At 35.6% G+C, this 22,633-nt stretch overlaps 2 protein-coding genes across 4 annotated transcripts; one reads left to right on the plus strand and one right to left on the minus strand.

Moving 5' to 3' along the window:
* The first annotated feature begins 560 nt into the window (after positions 1-560).
* On the plus strand, positions 561-17,287 carry LOC306861468 (thymidine phosphorylase-like). 3 transcript variants are annotated; one of them, XR_013783472.1, is made up of 11 exons: positions 583-691; positions 2,012-2,169; positions 2,270-2,466; positions 2,662-2,760; positions 7,660-7,789; positions 7,868-7,986; positions 11,792-11,954; positions 12,075-12,302; positions 12,492-12,632; positions 16,836-16,948; positions 17,213-17,287. XR_013783472.1 is itself a non-coding variant. In XM_079403722.1 (10 exons), exons 2-10 carry the CDS (start codon positions 2,034-2,036, stop codon positions 13,644-13,646), a joined length of 1,368 nt encoding a protein of 455 aa, XP_079259848.1. In that variant the 5' UTR covers positions 561-691; positions 2,012-2,033; the 3' UTR covers positions 13,647-14,748. The 3 variants fall into 3 exon arrangements, 2 of the variants coding, with proteins under 2 accessions (XP_079259848.1, XP_079259849.1); XM_079403722.1 differs by lacking the exons at positions 16,836-16,948; positions 17,213-17,287 and adding an exon at positions 13,492-14,748 and having other exon boundaries at positions 561-691; XM_079403723.1 differs by lacking the exon at positions 17,213-17,287 and having other exon boundaries at positions 16,836-16,991.
* On the minus strand, positions 14,774-16,823 carry LOC306861469 (U6 snRNA-associated Sm-like protein LSm8). Its single transcript, XM_079403724.1, has 4 exons — positions 15,870-16,823; positions 15,319-15,359; positions 15,105-15,232; positions 14,774-15,030 (listed from the first exon to the last, which is right to left on the minus strand). Exons 1-4 carry the CDS (start codon positions 15,898-15,900, stop codon positions 14,940-14,942), a joined length of 291 nt encoding a protein of 96 aa, XP_079259850.1. The 5' UTR covers positions 15,901-16,823; the 3' UTR covers positions 14,774-14,939.
* Positions 17,288-22,633: the final 5,346 nt, after the last annotated feature.

Genomic DNA, 22,633 nt, shown 5'->3' on the forward strand with positions numbered 1-22,633 from the left:
CACACCAGTTATGTTTTTTTCTAAGTACATTAATAAAAATTTCTTAAAATGTCCTAATTGAACTATGGCCTAATCCTGGTTTAGTCTAAACCCTGTCTGTGAAACCGGGTATATAGTTGATGGTATGTATTATGATGTTCACTTGTTTACTAAAAACACAAGATCCAGATTTATAATTATGATATCGAAATTTGTTTTAGAGGACAAACTTAATTAATTTAGCTGGCTTGAGGTCATTGGCAGTGCTACTGAAAACAAGCATTTATACGGTTGGACTTTTGACTGACATATAGCTCTTGGGACAACTGTCCTAACCCTAACCCTAACAGATCAGTAACTCATATACAGTAAATTATCTTATATATTTCATTCATATTTTAAAGTACTAAAGTGAGTTATTTAATGTTATGCACAAGCTGTTTAAGCACAATATAATGTTGTTGTTTGCATTCATAGAAGTTTTCATGAAGGGTTAAATTATTTGCATTACGTAAGATGTTAATAAACAAAAGGACTACTGGAATTCGTTATAGCCTTGGGTTATCACAGATGTACACTGTATGCCAGTGGCGGTTTATTGACAGTACAGATTGTGAGGAGGCTGGTTAATGTGTCACTGACATATGCTCTGAAAGAGTGCAGAAATTCGGACAGACCACTGCTATTTATTTTTACTCTGAAGTGTGACAAAGTAAGTGTTTGCTTTTACATTTATTCATGTTTATCTGTGCAACCACGCGGATGTAGGTTGGGTTTGAATATTAAGTAGACTTATGCTAATTTTAGACAAAGAGAAGAACATTTGTTACATTTTCTATATTATCTCTGTAAACAATTTAAAACAAAACCGTGAATGTTGGAAGAAAAACTGCTGTCTAACGGGAGTTTTGGTCATGTCCATCACTTTCAATATTGATGTTGCTTTTTTATTCATTTTTTAAAATGTATTTATTTGCAATGTTCTGTTTGCAGTGATTGTTGATCATTTATTTCTAACAACTGCAGTGGAGCTAACTCAATACAGGTTATAGGTTACAGGTTTCCATTAATATATCTTGTTTTATCATAGATACAAAACCTCACTAGCATCCTTATGAAATATTTTTAATAGTGTTTTTGTGCATCTTTCTGCACAATAAATGCTAGGCCTACTTGGTTTGTTAAAAATAAAGTTGTAAACATTCTAAACTGTTTAGCTGCAGATGTCTCTTGCATACTACTGACAATTATAGCCTGTGAATTATTACATTTATCAGTGTAATCTGCAGTGAAAGGGTCAATGCCTATTTAATATGTAAAACTTTGCTATACGGTTATATTTGTTAACATTAACACACCGTAGAAAAAAAAGAGATTAAGAGGACATTTTACAAGAAAATATTTCAGTCTTTCTACTTCAAAATGTCATTTTTATTCAATGCGTTACTTGCAGATTCTTTGTAATTATTTGTGAAATTTACTATGTTTTAAAAATGAGTGAAAATGGTTTCTACACCAATATATTTTTCAGTTAACTAACAATGAAAAACACTTATTAACCATTTATTATTCTTAATGTTTCAATATTAACTACATAATAAATAAAATAAGTATCTGTTAATGTTAATGGACCTGAACTAACATTGACAATGAACAGTTGTATTTTTATTAGCCTATCTAATGTTAACATTACTGTAAATGTATGCTCATTGTTCATTAATGTTCGTAAATGGGCCTACATTAACTGACATTAGGTAATGAGACCTTATTGTAAAGTTTTACCAATTTATATATTTTTTATAATTATGAAACTATAAAATATTACAGTAAAAATTAAAGCTTAACATGTATAAAAAAATGTTTAAAAAATTAGGTCTTTATACCATGTAAATTGATAACTTCAATAAACGGCTTCAATTTTTTGAGCTGGACAGATTATGAAATTAAATCAACTTTAGCACAATTTAGGTCAAATCTAACCCTTGGCGTTACATTTCCTCTGGACAAAGTTCCTGTTTTATGCCTCACACAGCTGTTGACTGAAGACGACAAAGATGTCATCTAAAGACAAGACTATTAGTTTCCCTGAGCTTATAAAGCTGAAACGAGATGGTGGCCAACTCAGCAGAGAAGAAATAAGCACTTTTGTACAAGGAGTCACATCAGGAGCCATCCAGAAGAGTCAAACAGGCAAGACTATGATCACATAAACTCAGTTTACAGTAAAAACACAAGCTAAGTAAATGTTTGGGTGGAATTTTAAAAAAATAATTGTGCTGCACCTGTATAGGTGCCATGCTAATGGCCATATGGCAGAAGGGCATGACTGATGAAGAAACCCTGGCATTGACAAGAGAGATTATGAACTCTGGAGAGACGTTTCAATGGCCGAAGGAATGGCTTGTGATAGACAAACACTCAACCGGTGGAGTCGGAGACAAAGTCAGCCTTCCACTTGCCCCTGCTCTTGCTGCATGTGGCTGTAAGGTATAGAAAATGCCCTATATTTTAAACGGTAGAACTCAAATCTTTTTATGATGTAAAATGGATTAGAATTGGGCGATTCTGCACTATTACTAGGGCAGAATTCTTCTCAATTACATTTTCCACTGCCAACCGCTCTGAATTTATTTAAAAATTAATGCAGCTGAGGTACTTCAGATATGTAGGGTTCTTTTCTAGATGCCCATGATAAGTGGAAGAGGACTGGCACATACAGGTGGCACCCTGGACAAGCTGGAGTCTATACCTGGGTTTAAAGTCAACCAGTCAGTTGAACGGGTAATGTGGGATTTATTTAAACTTCAAATGATGCTCTAACTGGTTTGACTAGTTTGTTTTTTAAGTATTATCAGTTATTTATTATTATTATTATATTTATTTTTTTTATTTTCTCTTTTATTTGACAGGGACATTGCAATTAAACATAGTACAAAACAAGTTAGTAACTGATGCTATGCAAAAAGAGTTTATAGCTAGAGCTAATTTTCAACTCCAGTCCCTGGTTGGGCCTTTACACTACAACATTTTCTATTTCCTCATAAAAACGTATCTATAGACACACCATATAAATCACTTACATACACAAACTAGCTATTTACAAATGGGTACATTCCTGTTTCGATTTCATCCAAGACTTAACTCGAGAAGTGAACATTTTAAGCTCAGTCATGGTTTTATGTTCAGTGGGTAATGAGTTCCACATCTTTGCACCTTTATATGAAAAAGCAGACTGACCAAATGAAGTCTTACGGTACAGAACTATACAGTTATTATTGATAGAGCCTCTGGTGACTCTGTTGATGCTTTGTCTCTGCATAAATTAACTGAGTGGCTCAGGTGCTATATTATTGAGACATTTGAAAGTTAGTTTGAGAAAACATAAATCGCTAAAGCTTTCAAAGCTTAACAATTTATACTTCTGGAGAATATTGCAATGATGGTAGCAGATTGGCTTTTTGTCCATAATCTTTATAGTTTGATTGTATAATGACCTGATGTTTTTAGTTACTGAGAACGTGGCCTGTGCCCATGCTGTCATGCAGTATGATATATGAGAGAATATCATAGCATGCATGTACAGGAGGGCGGCCTGGTTTGGAATGTACTGTCTAATTAGTTTGAAACAGTTTAGGTTGCTTTGTATAGTTGTATAGTAGAGATTTTCTTCAAATGTTTGTCAAATTTTAATTGGGGGTCAAGGATCAATCCAAGGTATTTAAAATCTGTTACCAATTTTATGGTTGTGTCTTGTAGAGTTGTGATGATGGTCATGGTTATCTCGTGACCATCAGTTCAAGGTGTTACTGTGTTTATGAATTTGTTGTTTATGTTTATGATTTGATGTGTGTAAGGAACCAATGTCTAGGGTTCAAATGGTGTCCTGTAGTTGTGTATAAAAGGGGACAAGACTTTAAAGGTTTCATATGTTTTTATTTTGCATATGTTTATTGTGTAAGATATGATGTAATATGAATTGCCTGTGTGGTCTTGAGTTCGGTAGGGGAGTGTTTTGATGATGTGATATCCGAAATGCCTTTAATTGATGGTTATACCATTTATGGACACGGGGATTCATTGGAAGGGTTGGAAATGATAATTGGCTCCATTCTAAGTAGGTATTGTGTATGCTTGATTAACTGTGATATTCGTGATTATGATTATCAATGGAATGTGAATGGGTGAATATTGATGGGGGGTTAAATGTGTATTTTCTGTCATGGGTGTTAAGTGAACCCTGTGGATGGAATGTTCCCTGGGCGGCCATAGGCTATGATTGGTGAAGCCAAATGTCGCAGTTATGTAAGCTATCTGTTTGATGGGAGGCGCGAGTTGGGTTGTCCCTCGAAATTAGTGTGCAGGTGTTGCTTTGCTGCTCTTAGCATGTTTGATTTTTATGTTATGTTTTTTTTGGTGTGAACACGTGTGACGAGACAGCTGTCGAAATAAAATCACTTGGACTTAAAATCACTGCCTTTGCGGTATGCAAATCTTTCCTGGGCCTTACGGCTAAAGTTTACGTTACAACTCAGTCTAGCTGCCAGGCGTCAAGCCAACCAACGTCTGGTTAAGGCGGTGTTTGAGACCCCAGTGGCAGTGGTGGTGGCAGCATTCTGACAAGAGTAATCTGAAAATTTTGTTCCACAATTTGTCTTTTAGTAGAAAAACACATTGCTACAGTTTTAATTGAATTTAGCACCAACTGATTTTGAATGAGCCATTGACTGACCTCAGCCATACAAGTGGTCAAAACCTCCGCTGACTGATTTAGCGGGTGCATAAAAAACAGCATCATCCGCATAAAGTTGGCAATTTACATCTGGACAGATTTGTGGCAAATAATTTATAAAAAGACTAAACATCAAAGGTCCCAGTATAGAGCCCTGTGGTATGCCCCTTTGAATGCGTAAGAATGGTGACTTATCCTGACCAACTTTAACACACTGATGTCTGTCTTGAAGATAAGATGTAAACCAGCTAACTGTCTCAGCAGAAAAGTTAAAGGATGTCATCTTGGATAGTAGTAGGCTATGACTGACCGTTTCGAAAGCCTTTTTTAGATCTAAAAATACCGCTCCTACCACCCGACTCCTGTCCATGGACTGTTTTAGATTTTCAATCAAACAGCAGTTTGCAATTTCGGTTGAATAACCCGGTCTAAAACCAAACTGCTGTGGGTGGAGGAGCTGATTGGTTTCCAAGTGGTCAATCAATTGTGCAGCTACGACTTTCTCCAATACTTTTGATAAAATAGGCAAAATGGATATGGGCCGATAATTGCACATATTGTCCAGACTTCCTGCTTTGAATATAGGTATGATGACGGCCTTTTTCCAATCTGAAGGAAATTTACACGTTCTTATTGACAGATTAACTAGATGTGTCAATGGTCTTCTCAAGACACTGCTGTATTTTTTAAGAAAGCAACAATCAATATTAAAAATATAATTTGATTTAGAATTAGATAATTTTGCAATAATTGATGTCACTTTTGTTTCATCAACTCTTTGGATGTAGAAACAATCTGCCGAGGCAGAAGGAGCTGAACAATTTAAGTTTTCAGTTGTTGAAAAATCTTTACACAAGTTTTCTACTGATTGCACAAAATAGGAGTTAAATTTGTTTGCCATTACGGCAGCGTCATTCAAATTTTTGCCATCTATAGTAAGTCCCCGAATTCCTTTGTGTTTAGTTGTTTTATTAGTCAAGTTATTTAAGTATTTCCAGAGAGAATTATTGTTTCCCTTTTCATTTCCTATAAGTTTAGTATAATAAGATACTTTCGCTTTTCGTAATTCATGGACCACTTTATTTCTTAAGCTTTTGTAAGTTAGAATTAAATATCAGAATTAAGCTTTGATCTTAAAGATTTCTTTAGGGCCATATCTCTCATCTTCATTAGCTTTTTCATATCATTATTTAGCCACGGAAGGGTATTATTATTTTGTTTGTATTTCTTTTGCTTTCTAAATTTTTCTTTTAACCCTGAGATTGCTGCTGTCATAGAATTGCAACATTCATCCACATCCTCCATGGCCATAATTTGTTATTACAGTTCTTTAATTCCCTTCCAAACTGCACAGTTTTGGATTTAGGGATAACTAATCTTGTATTATTATTATTATTATCAGGTTTACAAAAATATTGCAGTCTCTTTTTAGTGAGTTTTCTAACTGTCAGGGTCATGTTGTGGTCTGAGAGTCCAGTTATCAGATTATAGGTCCTAGTAATACGCTCTGGTCTGTTAGTAAAAGCCATGTCAATGAGCGTTGTTGTTGGCCGAGTAATCCTCGTAGGCCCTTTAATCATTTGTTCATAGCCAAATTTAGTCATTATAGTTTTTAATTTTAGTCTACAAACCTTATCAGACCAATTGATATTGAAGTCACCATACCATATTGTCTCTCTATGAACCTCAAGCTGTTTCGCTGCCTTACTCAGCTCATCATAAAAAGACACATTATAAGAAGGTGGCTTATAGAGGACTACAATATTAAAGTTCATTGATGTTGATAGAGTTACATTAAGAGCAAGGCATTCGAGGGGGGTAAGTTCTACTACGTGACATTTAAATATATCTCTGATGTAGATTAGCACGCCTCCCCCCTTCCCAGAGTTTCTGTCTTTTCTATAGCATTGATATCCAGAAACATCGATCATATTTATTGAAATATTGTTGTGCAGCCAGGTTTCCGTCAAACAAATATAGTCCAAGTTGGAGTCCAGAAGAAGTGCTGAGATCTGATCCCTTTTGGAGATTAGACTGCGGATGTTTAATATACTGAATTGAATCTAAGTTACAGTTAATGTGACCTTATCTTGATTTTATTCCACAGTCTAACAGTTCTGGAAAAAAACAGTGAAACTCTTTGCAACACAATTTTAAAAGTCTCATGAGTCATTGATTGGAAATTTGTTTCTTTCTTAAACATCTCATAATGATTTGGTTTAGTTCCTTATTTTTTATTTGAAGATATAAAGTACTGGTTTCCAGGTTGCATACATTTTTAAAAACGTGATGAGCAGAAGGATGTCAAGAATTTAATATTAATATAACATTTTATCAATAGCTATAAAAATATTTTAGATTTGACAGCAGCACAGAATCATCTGTTCAGGAGAACACTCATCTAAATGAGGAAGTGACTAATGCATAATTATATCATAAAACCCTGCTAACCATGTCTTCCATGGTCTGTTTTAGTATTTATAATTAATGTTGTTATTGAATATGAGCGTCATCAAATCAATTTTTATCACCAACTGTAATCCTTATATAATGAAATCTATGTAAATGAATGTAGCCCATGTACTGATTCATCACAGCATGTTGTTTCTCCCAAACCAACGATTTAGTATACACGATATTTCATAACACACTTCTTACTGGACAAAGTTAGAAGTCAGAACTCAGTAAAAGGTTATTGCCATTGTACTATTACTACAGTAGCCTAATTTTGTAGTATATTAGGCAAAATTTATATATTCATAAAATATCCAGATGCAGAGTCACAAATAAACCAGATATTTATTAACATTTATGAACACAATTATACATACATATATATATTTTTTTTTTTTTTTTTTTTTTTACAAATTTTCATGACTCATTATGTGATTGGACTGCCAAATGTTAGAACATTAAAATATATGATACATTTTTATATTATATGTTTCTAGGTGAAGCAGATCCTAGAGGATGTGGGCTGTTGTATTGTGGGACAGACAGAGAGGCTAGTTCCAGCAGATCGTATTCTCTACGCCATCAGAGACGCCACATCAACTGTTGATAGTCTTCCTCTTATCATCAGTAAGATTAACCTGAAAAACTTCTCATTGTAGTGTTAAGCCCACTTCTCATGATTGTTGTTGTCCATGTTCTGCACAGGCTCCATCATCTCTAAGAAAGGAGCTGAAGGTCTGAGTGCTCTTGTGTTGGATGTGAAGTTTGGCAAAGCTGCTCTGTATAAAGATTTAAATAGCGCTCGGCATCTCGCTCAGTCACTGGTAAGAGAGCTTTTAGCGTTTACACTATATTATCACTACATTAATCAATAATAATACAACATATATTTTTCATTATTTTTGGAAATTGCATCCAAAGTTCACTTGATTCGAAATATGCTGTTTGTGTGTCCACCAGGGTTCAGAACGGAAGAATTCATGAGGGCGAATTTAAACTGAACAAAGGAATTTGAATAAATTAAACTGCAATTAAAATAATTTAAACAGGAAATTAAGCTTAAAGTTAATTTATTAATTACATTAAAATATATACTCAATTCTAATTTCTATATTTAGCATTTCAAACATATCTCCAGTATCTCTCTCTCAATAGTTCATTCTGTCCATATATGGCCTATAAATCTTCTAATAACTTCAAGACTTATGCTTTTTTCAAGCAATGCTATAGACTATTACACAGCTGTGCATCTTGGGGGGAAAAAGTCAGCTGATTTGAAAAAAAAAAAGAATAAATAAATTACTTATCTAATTTGATGATGAGAAGTTTATAACTTTTTGTAAAAGCTTTACATAACGCACAGATTTTATTCAGTTTTTATCAGCTTTAATGCACTAATCAAAATAAAAGCTGTCAAATGTCAAAAGTTTTGCGACAAAATGACAAAAATAAGTATTTAAAATCTATTGTTTAATTTATAAGCTGCAAAAAAAACAACAAAAAAAACAGAATTTGCCATAAAATAATGTCTTCTGAATCATTCATACATTATCTCACAGAAGTGAGTACACCCCTCACATTTTTGTAAATATTTCATTATATCTTTTCATGTGACAACACTGAAGAAATTACACTTTGCTACAATGTAAAGTAGTGAGTGTACAGCTTGTATAACTGTGTAAATTTGCTTTCCCCTCAAAATAACTCAACACACAGCCATTAATGTCTAAACCGCTGGCCACAAAAGTGAGTACACCCCTAAGTGAAAATGTCCAAATTGGGCCCAAGCCATATGCACGGAGCGCTATTTAGAACTTCCGGATAAAGATAAGCCAGCTGGTAATCTTCCGGTGAAGCTCATTTCATGTGTGCTATATATAGGTAGAGACTCTCGCAGAAACCTCTCCTGCCTCATTCTTATCAAAAACTGAGAGACAATATAACTGCAACACCATAAATAATGATAGCGGAATTAACATACTGTTTTATGTTATTAAAGAACATATAATTTTATATGTAGAGTCTGGTAGCCTAATCCTAGAAAGGTATACTCATATAACTGTACATTTAATGCTGGCAAATAAACACTATCGTAACTGTTTAGGCAGTTAGGCTAATCTCTTATGGTATTCTCCATAATCAACATTTTACCTTCAGCCATGAACATTTTTTAAATCTTATAAAATTTGAAAGCCTTTATTATTTCTCAACTCTGTGCAGTAAAATTCACTTTATTAAAGGTTCATTTTTCATTCATGTTTTAGGCTTCTCCTTATTTTTATATTTTAGACATCCATCAATTAGTGATGAAAAAATAAAATAAAATAAAATAGCCGTGCTGGTGGAAACAACACGAGACCGTGCTACCGCGATTGTCAAGAGCGGCTCGACGGTGTTTAGAGTCCCGCAGCAGCAGCAGAGAGCCGCCAGTGCAGCTGAAGAGTTCTGTGTTCAAACGCACGCAATAGGCTAAAAGCTTGCCGCAAAGCCCCAGCAGGTAATTACCATGAATGTGTCTGGGGGAAATAAGATATTTGAATTATTTACTAATAAACTAGTGTTTTCAGAGTCCGTGTCGCAACAATGAAGTTGCCGATCCTGACTCGTCATCTCCTCGTTAGACGCTTCTTTAGAGAGAAATGCATGGATTATAATGTGGAGAAATGCATGAATTTATGTTTATAATGAAAGAGTATTTGTTTTCGATTTGTTTTATTTCGTTCTTAATTATTTAAATACCTACATAGTTATCGAATAAGTTGGTACAGCAATTAAATAGTGCATTCAATATTTTGAAATGTTTAGATTTAATTAAATAACTATTCACTCGCGTAAATTTAACATTCGTGTTTGTCATCCCTGAAACGTTATATGTGGACGTTTGGTCCTCTTAGATAAACAAAACTTTTCTCCAAATTGTGAATGGATAATGTAGAGAAACCGAGCAAAGGGCGCTCCCTTATGGCACAGTACAGTTGACTGGAAATGACTGAGCTGGCTTATCCAAAACCAGGAAGTAATCGTGCATATGGTCAATTAGCCATTTTCTCTCCCCGGTGTCATGTGACTCATTAGTGTTACAAGGTCTCAGGTGTGAATGGGGAGCAGGTGTGTTAAATTTGGTGTTATCGCTCTCACTCTCTCATACTGGTCACTGGAAGTTCAACATGGCACTTCATGGCAAAGATCTCTCTGAGGATCTGAAAAAGAATTGTTGCTCTACATAAAGATGGCATAGGCTAAGAAGATTGCCAAGACCCTGAAACTGAGCTGCAGCACGGTGGCCAAGACCATACAGCGGTTTAACAGGACAGGTTCCTCTCAGAACAGGCCTCACCATGGTTGACCAAAGAAGTTGAGAGCACGTGCTCAGCATCATATCCAGAGGTTGTGTTTGGGAAATAGACGCATGAGTGCTGCCAGCATTGCTGCAGAGGTTGAAGGGGTGGGGGTTCAGCCTGTCAGTGCTCAGACCATACGCCGCACACTGCATCAAATTGGTCTGCATGGCTGTCGTCCCAGAAGGAAGCCTCTTCTAGAGATGATGCACGAAAAAGCCCACAAACAGTTTGCTGAAGACAAGCAGACTAAGGACATGGATTACTGGAACCATATCCTGTGGTCTGATGAGACCAAGATAAACTTATTTGGTTCAGATGGTGTCAAGCGTGTGTGGCGGCAACCAGGTGAGGAGTATAAAGACAAGTGTGTCTTGCCTACAGTCAAGCATGGTGGTGGGAGTGTCATGGACTGGGGCTGCATGAGTGCTGCCGGCACTGGGGAGCTACAGTTCATTGAGGGAACCATGAATGCCAGCAGAGACTGGGCCGCAGGGCAGTATTCCAACATGATAACAACCCCAAACACACCTCCAAGATGACCACTGCCTTGCTGCCTAAACCCTATTGAGCATCTGTGGGGCATCCTCAAACGGAAGGTGGAGGAGCGCAAGGTCTCTAACATCCACCAGCTCCATGATGTCGTCATGGAGGAGTGGAAGAGGACTCCAGTGGCAACCTGTGAAGCTCTGGTGAACTCCATGTCCAAAAGGGTTAAGGCAGTGCTGGAAAATAATGGTGGCCACACAAAATATTGACACTTTGGGCCCAATTTGGACATTTTCACTTAGGGGTGTACTCACTTTTGTGGCCAGCGGTTTAGATATTAATGGCTGTGTGACAGCATAATATTTATAAAAATGTGAGGGGTGTACTCACTTCTGTGAGATAATGTAAATGTGAAAATCGGCTGAGAATTGAACAAGTAGCCCCGTTGTAACCTGGCTTAGTGGAAGATAGAAATCATGTATTTGTGGTATTTTGTTGTACATATTTTGCTTTTGTTGTGATTAAGGGATAATACAAGACTTCTCAATCTTACAAATGGTTGTTGTGAGCAAAAATGCTATTAAATGCACATAATGTTTTGTAAGAAAGTGGGTACTCTTTTTGGAATCAATTAATAAGAAACAAGTATTTAATTTAGCAAATAGGGCAGTAGCAGTGTTGTAATTCTGCATTGTGTTTGCAACCTTAAATCAAATTCGAACCCAATTCAGGATTTGAATTGGCATTTAAAAGTCATTCTCAATTTAACTGTTATACAATACTGGTGTCTATTCGCCAATAGGTCAATGCAGGCAACAAGTTGGGTGTGAAAACAGGGGCAGTGCTCAGTCGAATGGACACTCCCATTGGCCAGAGTGTGGGAAATGCGGTCGAGGTGTGTGAAGCCCTTGAGTGTCTTAAAGGACGAGGGTCAAATGATCTCAAGGAACTGGTCACAAATTTAGGTAAGTAGGACCCACTGAAACATACTACTGTAAGATGACACAACATAACTAAATTGTGATGTTCTTGAAGACAAACTGGCCACAAATGTCTGCAAGCATAAAAGTTTTCATTGTGTTTAGGTGGGTATCTATTGTGGATGTGTGGCCACTCCGATACTCCAGAGAGCGGAAAAACTGAAATAGCTGTGAAACTGGAGAATGGAGAAGCTCTGAAAAAGTTTGAGGCGATGCTGGTGGCTCAGGGTGTGTCTCCAGATGTTGCACATTCCCTGTGTTTAAACAAGACCGACTACTTTGAGCACATGAAGCATGCAGCGCATCAGACAGAGCTCAAGGTGCTAGTTGATGGTAATTATGTTCCATGTTCTTGTTTGAAAATCAAATATGTTAATTATTTTACATAATGCTAACAGCACAGGCATGATTATAAACAGATCGCACAGAGTGCGCTATTAATATTCACTGTTATTCATCTACATGCAATCATCACGTCCATTATCTCAGCTGCTGCCATTGTGTGAACTGTTTGATTGACAGGAGCCGTTTTGGACATTGACGGTTTGGTCCTGGCTGAAGTGCTGCATAAACTAGGTGCAGGACGTACTAAATCGGGAGAGGAAATCGATCATAGTGTTGGAGCAGACATCTTGGTTGAGATGGGACAGCAGGTACAGAAAGGTTAGTCTCATTTATCTTAATATATGAATGTTTGGAATAAAAAATGCATAACTAAAAAAGTATACGGAGTACTAAAAAAATATGTGAAAGTTTTCAATATGCAACAAACACTATGCAATAGCGATCGTATGTAAAAGACACACTTCACCACAATGCATGTTTACCTCAGCAAATGGTTGCCAGTTGTCCTAGAAATAAAATACTGTTATTTTTAATTTAAAATAACTATTCATTTAATTTAATTTATAATCCAATTTTGTATAAAAAATTTGGCAGTCCTATCAAATGATGAGTCAAGACTGATATTAATATTGCTTCTGGTTCATTCATCCCAGTGGAAATTAGTCAAATTGCATTGTGGGATATATCATCCACCATAGTGTGCTATAGTTGTAGGCTAAACATTTCTGCAAAAAAAAAGAAAGTTATATCTGAATTTTACCATACTATGAGTATTAGATCATATTTCATAATATTAAAACTTTGGTTGATTTTTTTTGTTGGTACATTAATCACACTGGAAATAGGTTAAATTGCATTGTGCTATATATCACCCACTGTAGTATGCTATGCTATAAACTAAACATTTTCAAAAATGTGAAAAATGTTAAATCTGATACTCACTCGTACTGAGTAGTAGGTCATATTTCATGTAAAAAAAAATCAAAATAATTGTGGGATATGTAACACGATTTTGCAAATGTGAAAATATTAAATTTGCATGTATACTTAGTGCCAAAATAGTATGAGTAGTACTGTAGTAGTACAGTTTTTTCAAAAATAGCCTACCTTTTCTATATCTCTGTATAGTCTTTATTGAGACAAATCTGTATTTATACTCTACTGATTCAATTGGCAGGTCAATCATGGATCAGGATTCATCACAATTGCCCAAATCTGAATGCACACTATTCTGACCTGCAGAAAGCCTTGGTCATTGGCAGCCATGACAAATACAAGGCAGTATCACGTGTGGCAGAATTCATCCACCTAGATAATCCCAACATATCATAACATAGCCTCATTCAAAACGAATTTTGTTTGTAACAAATATTTCAGTTTGAGTGTAGTTTTCTTTATATGAAGCACTAGGGAGTTTTTACAAGAAAAACATGACAATGACCAACACTGACCTTTGAGCTCTGCATCTGGAAAATCTTTAAACATATTTGCTTACCAGTAGCTGGAATATTATTGTAGCCGATCCCATCCTGTAAAATTTAGTTGCAGCTCTAAACAAAATCACCTACACCAGATGATCAAGGCCTTCAGCTTGAAATTGCAGCCAGGTGTGTTGGAGCAGGATTGAGTACACTTGAATAGCAGATAAAATACTGCAGCATTAATGACCACAAACCTCTGAAGCGCTCCAGAATCTCAGATTACAGGTTTTTCTTGTATAAAAAGCATCTACGGTGATGCCTTGAGATATTCATAGATTTGTCAGAAGGTAAAAGGAATCTGATTCCACAATGTGAATTCAGTGTTGGTTTTTCAAAATGCCTTTAAAGCGTAACACTGGTGCTTCCTTTATATTTTTCAATTAACTCTTTCTTTGTGCATTTAATCAAACCAATTAATCAGTGTGATTATCTTTTTTAATAAATGGAGGTTGAAGAGATTATCTTTGCTGCCACGTAGTGGTACAAATCATGTCCAACATGGTGAACCCCTAATGTAATTTTCACATTTTGGTTTTGGATATCTGGAGACATATCTAGTTCATCTCAAATTAAAAAGCAAAATAATACTAATAATTTTTGCTATTACGACATCATTTTCGCAATAAAATTCCAGAATGTCAGAAGCCAACATTTTCGTAATTTTTATATTTTTTTTGCAAAATGAAATCCATCAATTAGGATTTTTTACATTATCGTAATGCTTAAGTGTGACAAAAAAATAATGGCCCTAAAATAGGCTTCATTTTCTTAATCCAATAAAAATTTGTATTCCTTTTGACTTTGTGGTGAAATATAACCTGGATATTTTTTTTGAGAGATTTGTCATTTTACGGTTTATATTTATGACAGTCTCGCGTAGGTTTAAATTTTAACTAGGAATCGACAAGGAATCAGTTACTTACATTAATCATCATCGCCTGGTGTTTTTGCTTCTATCAAAAATAAAAAGAAATCAAATACTTTTCCATTTTTTATTTCAACACACGTAAAAAAGGATATGCATTGTCTATTTTCCTCAAGATTAAAAAAAGCAAATAACATTGCTGCTTTTCAATGCCTGCAGATGTCCTAGGGTACGTCTTCAAAAGGGAGACAGGGAATTTCTGTTCTGGTTAGAGAGGCATCAGTGCGCCACAGAATTGAGTGGTTCTGCTCTTATGTTTCCAAGATCCAGCGCAGAATCTGTTTCTTCATCGATTTCACCGATTACAGCCCTTAAACACAAACATACAAGCCTTTAAAATAAAAATAAAAATAAACAATGTAAATAAGTAGCACAAATACATACACATTATCGCCTCTGACAATATACAGTCCCAGGACCACCTGCTCTACACCCTGGGAAGAGCTGAACACCCGCTCATGGCTTTCATCCAGGATGAGATTGATCGTCTGATCGAAGCCCTTTAGCGTCCCCTAAATACAAAACAATAAAAGTCATAAGCAGGCTCCTTTATTAATACACATAAGCAATGTTATTTAAGGAGATGAGAAAGACTCACCACAATCATTCTGCCATCTGAAGTGACGATGGCAACTGTCCCTTAAATAATGTGGGTTAAGGAAATATCAGGCTCATAAAGACTTCCATACACATAATCAAGTATGTTTGTGTGCATGTTATTAAATAAATTAGTATATACTGGATATATATATATATATATATATATATAAATATGCATCTCACTACACTATATACGTAGTTCAAGTCTCAATATATAATCAATATATAAAAAGTAGTACACTAATAAATTTAATTAAATGCATAATAATTCTACGTAATATATATAATTAGACACGTTACATGCATGCATTTGTATATAGTAATCATACCATACACACAATTTATCATGCATATTTACTGTACATATGTAGTACAAATAAAATTTTATGCATTACGTTCATACACGCATACTAAAACACGATAATGACTTTATCATGCTCATCATTACACGCTAAATCACTTGATAGCGCGCCCACTGTCATGAAAACAACACAACGCCAACAGCCACCGATCTACAACATCACCATCATGAAGTGCATCAAAGGATACGGTTGATGTAGCTCTCAAGAGCGGTAGACATCTCTGCTGGAGCGTGTTTAAATCCACCGGTTCTTGAGCACAACTACAACGAAACACGTTCGTTCAGCTGCGACCTGAACCGGAAATGAGAACGGAAAGACTCGAGTAGCCGATGATCTATCGCGGCAGCACAGGTCGAGTAGGAGCAATCGAACCTGGGGTAATGTATGTATCCAGAAGATGGCGCACACTATAGGTTTCTAACGACCAACCTTGGAGATTAGAATCAGCTCTTGGTGAAAAGACAAATTGTTTCAAGGTCACAGTGGGGGCTGATGGAAATACTGATGACAATGGAATTTACACTAATTGTGGTGGTGCAATAGTGGCTCTACTTTTTCCACACTGATGCTATTTACATGGTATTTAAAATATTACTTTGGTATTATCAGGATAAATGCCCAAACTATGATGTTACATTATATATTTCCAAAAGAAAAAAGACATGATATTGCAAAATAAGGCAGCTCTTGGTTTGGTACCTTTATGAAGCTGGAGAAACAATAATGACCTAAACAATCAATTGCACAATCATAGCTAAAGGAAACAAATCAGATGATCATCTTTCACATTCTGAACTCTGTCCAAACACAACACAAGTGATTGTTAAAGTTAATCATTTATGTTGTTATGAGGAAGTAAACTTTAAGCCTGAGATGCATTAGAAGGATCTCCAGGAAACCATTATGGTAACAAATGCTATATGAAACACGTACACTTGAACCGGGGGAAGAAAAATGGATGTATAAAATACAAATTTTCCAGACTTTTACCATACTAAATTGGACAACTAACAAGGGAAACTGGTTTAGCAGTACAGGTAATTCTTTGAAAGTGGTATTTAAACAACGGAAACTTGTTTAATTTTTTTTCATTCCTATTCATCAAGTAATATGATCTTCTTGTGACTTATCTCTGTTTTCTGTTTCCACACAGGCTGTTTTAGATTTCATGTGAAGCTGTGACAGTTTGTTAAAGGCAACATGAAAGCAGACGACAAACTTCAGATCTTGAAATTCTTTCTAATGCTTGTCAATTCCTTCTTTGTGGTAAGATGAAAACCATAGATCTGTACGTTACTGGCACGGCTTTTAGAGACATTTCTTGTTTATCACTTACAAAGAAAGAACTTCCTGGACTGCAGTCAAATATATTAATCATACGGTGGACATTGACATGCAGCTTGTAATATGATTAAGCTTGTTTTCTGCCAGCAGTGTGTAGAGACAGACTTCTGCACCCGTCAAATAAAACATCTTAATTCATGCATGGCTACATGCACAAACAAGTAACAATTTACATGATCTTGACAGATTCTTGGCATCAGCATTTTTGCATGTTCTGCTTGGATTTTGTTTGATAAGGACAGCTTTATAAGCGTTCTCAGCTCTGGTAAGTTTTCCTGTTTGTCATAGTCTATCATTATTCAAAATAGCAGCTTACACAATGCATGTTATTGCAATTTGCCTCAGATTACCTATAATAATGTATCAGGACATTAAAAATTATACTACTTTGACGTAGCCAATTTTTGGTGTCCTTCAATCTGATTTTGGTGTGTTAATGAACCAAAAACGTGTGGTCTCTCAGGACAGGAAGTGAAGGTGGTGGCTTGGGGGCTCTTTTTCATTGGACTTGTTGTGGTTTTTGTGTCCTTGCTGGGTTGTGCTGGTGCCTATTTTGAGAGCCGATGTTTCATCATATTTGTAAGCATAATTCATGCAGTGCACAAAGACACTAATAATGCAATAAGAGCTTGCTGTGAACATTTCCTCTTCTCCGTTTTTTCAGTATGTGTGCTTCTTGATCGTCATCATACTGGGTCAGCTTTTCATCACCTTTGTGCTATTAATACGAAGAGACAAGGCAAGTCTTTACATAAATTATAAATACTGTAAGGAAAAACACAGCTGGCTTCAACTACACAGATTCCAATGATAAAGTGATTAAACATTGTCTAACACATGTTTTGAATGTTACCAGATTGAGCAGTTTTTGAGGGATAATGTGGACGAGATCATTAGGGAGTATGGAGGAAATAAAACCCAAACTTTTTGGAAACTTCTAGACAGTGTGCAGACTTCTGTACGTGGCTGATTTACATCTGAATGCAATATGAGTGTATGATGATTGTAACTATTTTAGATGACAATCAGCTATAGGAAGGTGTGTTTTGATATGTCTATTTTTTTGCTGTAGACAAAATGCTGTGGTTGGCTGACCTCAAATGAATGGAGGAATAACACAGTTATTAAGTCCTGGGGGGAGACTGACATCTACCCTTGCTCCTGTTTTAAAAGTACCTGCCCTGTAATTCTGCCTGGAACACACAGCTTTGGAAACGGATCAGACATCTATGAAAAGGTAACATATGTTGCCCTTTTTCCATCATTACAACCTTTTTACTTATCCTCCTTGTTTTAATTTGCACACTAAAGCAGTTTTTTTTGGTTATAGGGCTGTGAGAAGGAACTAGTGGACTGGCTAGAGATGAATATAATTGTAATATTTGGAATGGATGTTGGGCTTCTTTTGATTCAGGTAAGGAGAGACCAAAAAATTTAATGATTTTTCACATAATATGTAACCAATTAAAAAAATATTCTGGGTCAAATAAAAGCATCTTAGATTTAGATTTTAATAAAATAAAATAAAAATAATAATTGTTGTATGTTTCTCCCTTGGAAGTGCATAACACAAGTTAACGATCTTTGATTTGTACAGGAAAATATACACAAATAAAATAAATATAAGTATGACCCTGGACCACAAAACCAGTCATAATGGTCATAATGCTGAATAAATAAGCTTTCCAATGATGTATGGTTTGTTAGGATAGGACAATATTCGGCTGAGATACAACAATTAAAAAATCTGGAATCTGAGGGTGCAAAAAAAAAAAAAAAATAGAGAAAATCGCCTTTAAAGTTGTCCAAATGAAGTTCTTAGCAATGCATATTACTAATCAAAAATTAAGTTTTGATATATTTACGGTAGGAAATGATTTTTGGCATTAAAGAAAAATCAATAATTTTGACTCATACAATGTATTTTTGGATATTGCTGCCCAGGGTCACAATCATTGTTGTATATTTGTACCTTGTAAGTGTATAATGCAATTCATTTCAGTGATAGAGCTTAACTTGTACTTAACCGAAGATAAAATAAAACTAAATCATTTAAAATATATAAATAATAAAATAAATAAAAAACATTGTTGTATATTCTCCCTTGGAAGTGCATAATGCAATACAAGTTAAGCATCTTTGATTTAGACAGCAAAAATAAAACCAAAAAATAATTGTTGGATATTTCTCCGTTGCAGGTTCATTGTAGTGATTGAGCTTAACTTGTATTTAACCTGGAATAAAATAAAATAATAATAATAATAAATGGTGCATATTTCTACCTTGTAAGTGTATAATGCAATTCACTTCAGTGATAGACCTGAGCTTGTATTTAACCTAAAATGAGATAAAATAAAATAGATAATAAAATTAAAAACAATTGTTGTATATTCCTTCTTGGAAATGCATTATGTAATACAAGTTAAGCATCTTTGACTTATACTGCAAAAAATTAAAAATTTGTTGGAGATTTCTCCCTCGCAAGTGTATAATCCAATTCGTTGTAGTGATTGTGCTTAACTTGTATTTAACCTGGAATAAAATAATAAAAAAAATTAAATAAAAATAGAATGCATTTTAGTGACTGAAGCTTAATTTTCTATTTAACTTGGAATATTTCTAAACTGAGATAGGACATTACAAGTAGTATTTTAACATAAAATAACCTAAATGATTTCGGATTGTTTTGTCTTGTAATGCTCAGATTCTGCAGTTTATCTTTGCCATCCAAACCGTCAAATGCATTGGCCGTAAAACAAGGGAAATGCATCCCAGTAATCTACTGAACGCCATGGAGGAGAATCCTGCAGCGCAGCCTGAAAACCAGCAGCACAGTATGGAAAATCAGCAGTTTGACACTCAAACCTACGACCCTCAAATGGACAATGGTTACTATCATCACGGTGGATATGTTGATGGGAATTATGACCAGTATAGCAATCCTGAATTTTGCAAACCGGATAACAGTCAAATGTACAATAGCCATCATAATTTGCAGTACCAGCAGAGCTACAATGGCAGTTATGGTCAGGGATAGATGCAGCACCAGAGCTACCATCAGAGCTACAATCCTGATGATTACTGAAGCCAGATTTCTTCTCTCATGTAACGTGATCAGATTGGGATGGGCTAATTTGCGGTTTTAAAAAATAGCATTCTGTATAAAGAGCAGGCTGTGGTCTGTGCCTGACCAAAGACACTTAAAACCTTCTCGTAAGACCATTGTTTTGTTTCACTAAGTTCAGGTTAGTGCCTGTTCCCAGGAGTATCATTTGTCATTTTAAGGACAACCAGCATCTTTTTCCTCAAACAATTCATTCCAGCCCTCTAAGGTCAAAGGCTTTTTAAGACAAAATATTTCTGTAGAAGTCACAGCTCAGGGTTTGATGAGACAATTAACTCCGTTTTCTGGCAGATTTTATTGCAAGTTTCCATTTTATTTGAATGCCCCATGACAAGTTTACAGGTATTTTATAACTGTAGTAGTGTAATTATATAAAAATACTGACCTGAAATTATATCCAATATGAGAAAATCCACACAATATAACTAACAACAATATTATTAACCTGTTAACCCGCATCGGCCCGCGGGCGGGCCGGAAGGGCGTGGTCGGGCGTGGTCGGACTTTTTATTACCTTTGTTTTAGAACAATATTCAATCAATTATCATTAACTATATATCATTTGAAAGCTAAAACACTCAAGATTAACGATGTGAGCTTGTTTTTGAAATCAATACACCAGAGAGGAAAGGGTTAACAGAAATGCTGAAAGACCGGCCATTTAAAATGAACAAAGCGAACCGCAGTACTCACGTTTGATCGCCAATAGCGCTGGTCAGCTCAGACTATTCCAAGACACACCAGCATACATTTCAAGAGAAGGGTCCACTCTTCAAAATGCATCCACTTTTTAATCCAAAACAACGAAAAAATAGGGGAAAACACGATAGATCCTCCTTTGTTTACATAAGCGATTCGAGTTATAGTTATCGATAGCGTCCATTTTCCAATAAATATCGATTATAATTCGTATTCCAGCTTTGAAACGCCATCTATTTCCAGCAGAATCGTCTCTTCCGAGTAAGAATAGCCCTCCCTCGTCTCTCTCCTTCAATCGCAGGAGCTGTTATAACCCGGGACAGTAAGCGCGTCCGTGAATGGGTCAGCGAGGTGTCAATCCGGACACATCACAATAGGGGTGTTTGAACCCAGCCAATGCCTCGCCAGCACAGTTTTGATGGATGGAAGTGTTAGCCAACCACAAGGACGTTTAAAGTGATTGACAGTTTGAATAGTTTACGTAAGATTGTTTAGAGAATAGCTCGGCGTATTGTCCGTGTGTTTTCGTGCGCTCTCGGGTTACGCATGAAGCGTACACATAATGGCGTCGCGGCGCTACACAGACTGGCTATCAGCGAACAGATGTTGTCCAAAGCTCACATCTGAATCTCTCCATCGTGGATCTTCGACTTGAGAAGTGTTTCTGTGGCGTTTGGTGGTGTTTTGGAGGACGTGGGGAGAAAAATGGCTAATTTAGTAGCCGAATACGCGCTGAGATCGCTGGGAAGCGTGGATAGCATTAGCACGTAAGTGTCTCCACCCTCCTCTTGAATGTTTATGTGTCTTTATCATGTATTTGCAGCTTTTGTTTCATGTTAGCTGTTTTAGATTCTAAAAATGACAACGGAGAGGGATAATATGAGGGGATTACATGAGTTTTGTTCGTGTGGGTGGGTGGGTGTGTTTGTTTGTGGGTATGTCCCGGTTATTGTGTGTGTGTGCGCGCGTGTGTGTGTGTGTGTGTACAAAATGTAAACAGTGTTGCAAGTTTGATTTGTTTTGCTTACACACTTTCTCACTCTTTTTCTCTCACTCTTCCCTGTCTTTTCAGAGGTCTGGTGAATCCAGATGGTCAGAAAAAAAAACATTTTAGTGGCTGCTAGAGCGTCTTCCTCCACTGTAAATACTGTAAATAGTTTTTTTTTTTTTATTATTTAGTAATATTAGTAATAGTAATCTATTACTATATTAGTAAAATAGTAATATTCATAATATTCACCATATAAAATAAATAAAAAATACAAATGTTGTAAAAACAATGTATTTTGCATGTTTTGTGTTTTCACTAGTTCAAAAATGATCAAATCTGTTTTGGTTCACTGTTTTCATTATTGGAATTGTTCAGAATAAAGACTGTTTAGTTATGTTCAAATTCTGAAATAGTTTTGTGTTTTTTTGTGGTTTCATTGGTAGAGCAGTTCTGAATTGATATACATATGTAGTATGCAGTGTCTTATGGAGTCTCTAAATAGCATTTTTGAAAGGATTCCTAGACTTTTCTTGAAATAAAATATCCAAATGACTTTTCCAAAGCTTTTCTTGAAATGAAATACCATAAAGATGTACTTTCTGTAAGTCTTTACCTATAAAAAATTTATTATTTCATATTTTATTTCAGGAAATATTTAGGCGTTTTTTTTCAAAAATGCCATTTGTAGACTAACCAAATGACTAAATGAGTCAGCACTACAAATGCTGTTCAGAAATAGTTTTTTATTGTGTGTTTTGGTGGGCAGAGCAGTTCTGAATTGATATACATATAT

This window comes from Barbus barbus (genome assembly GCF_936440315.1).
Source record: "Barbus barbus genome assembly, chromosome: 42".
Lineage (NCBI taxonomy): Eukaryota > Metazoa > Chordata > Actinopteri > Cypriniformes > Cyprinidae > Barbus > Barbus barbus.

Coding starts and splice junctions, on each gene's coding strand:
- LOC306861468 (XM_079403722.1), top strand. CDS start 2,034: ATGTCATCTAAAGACAAGACTATTAGTTTCCCTGAGCTTATAAAGCTG. Junction 2,170..2,269: donor CATCCAGAAGAGTCAAACAG/GCAAGACTATGA, acceptor GCACCTGTATAG/GTGCCATGCTAATGGCCATA. Junction 7,790..7,867: donor TAGTCTTCCTCTTATCATCA/GTAAGATTAACC, acceptor TGTTCTGCACAG/GCTCCATCATCTCTAAGAAA.
- LOC306861469 (XM_079403724.1), bottom strand. CDS start 15,900: ATGTCTACCGCTCTTGAGAGCTACATCAACC. Junction 15,233..15,318: donor CAGATGGCAGAATGATTGTG/GTGAGTCTTTCT, acceptor TTTTGTATTTAG/GGGACGCTAAAGGGCTTCGA. Junction 15,031..15,104: donor ATTGTCAGAGGCGATAATGT/GTATGTATTTGT, acceptor TTTGTGTTTAAG/GGCTGTAATCGGTGAAATCG.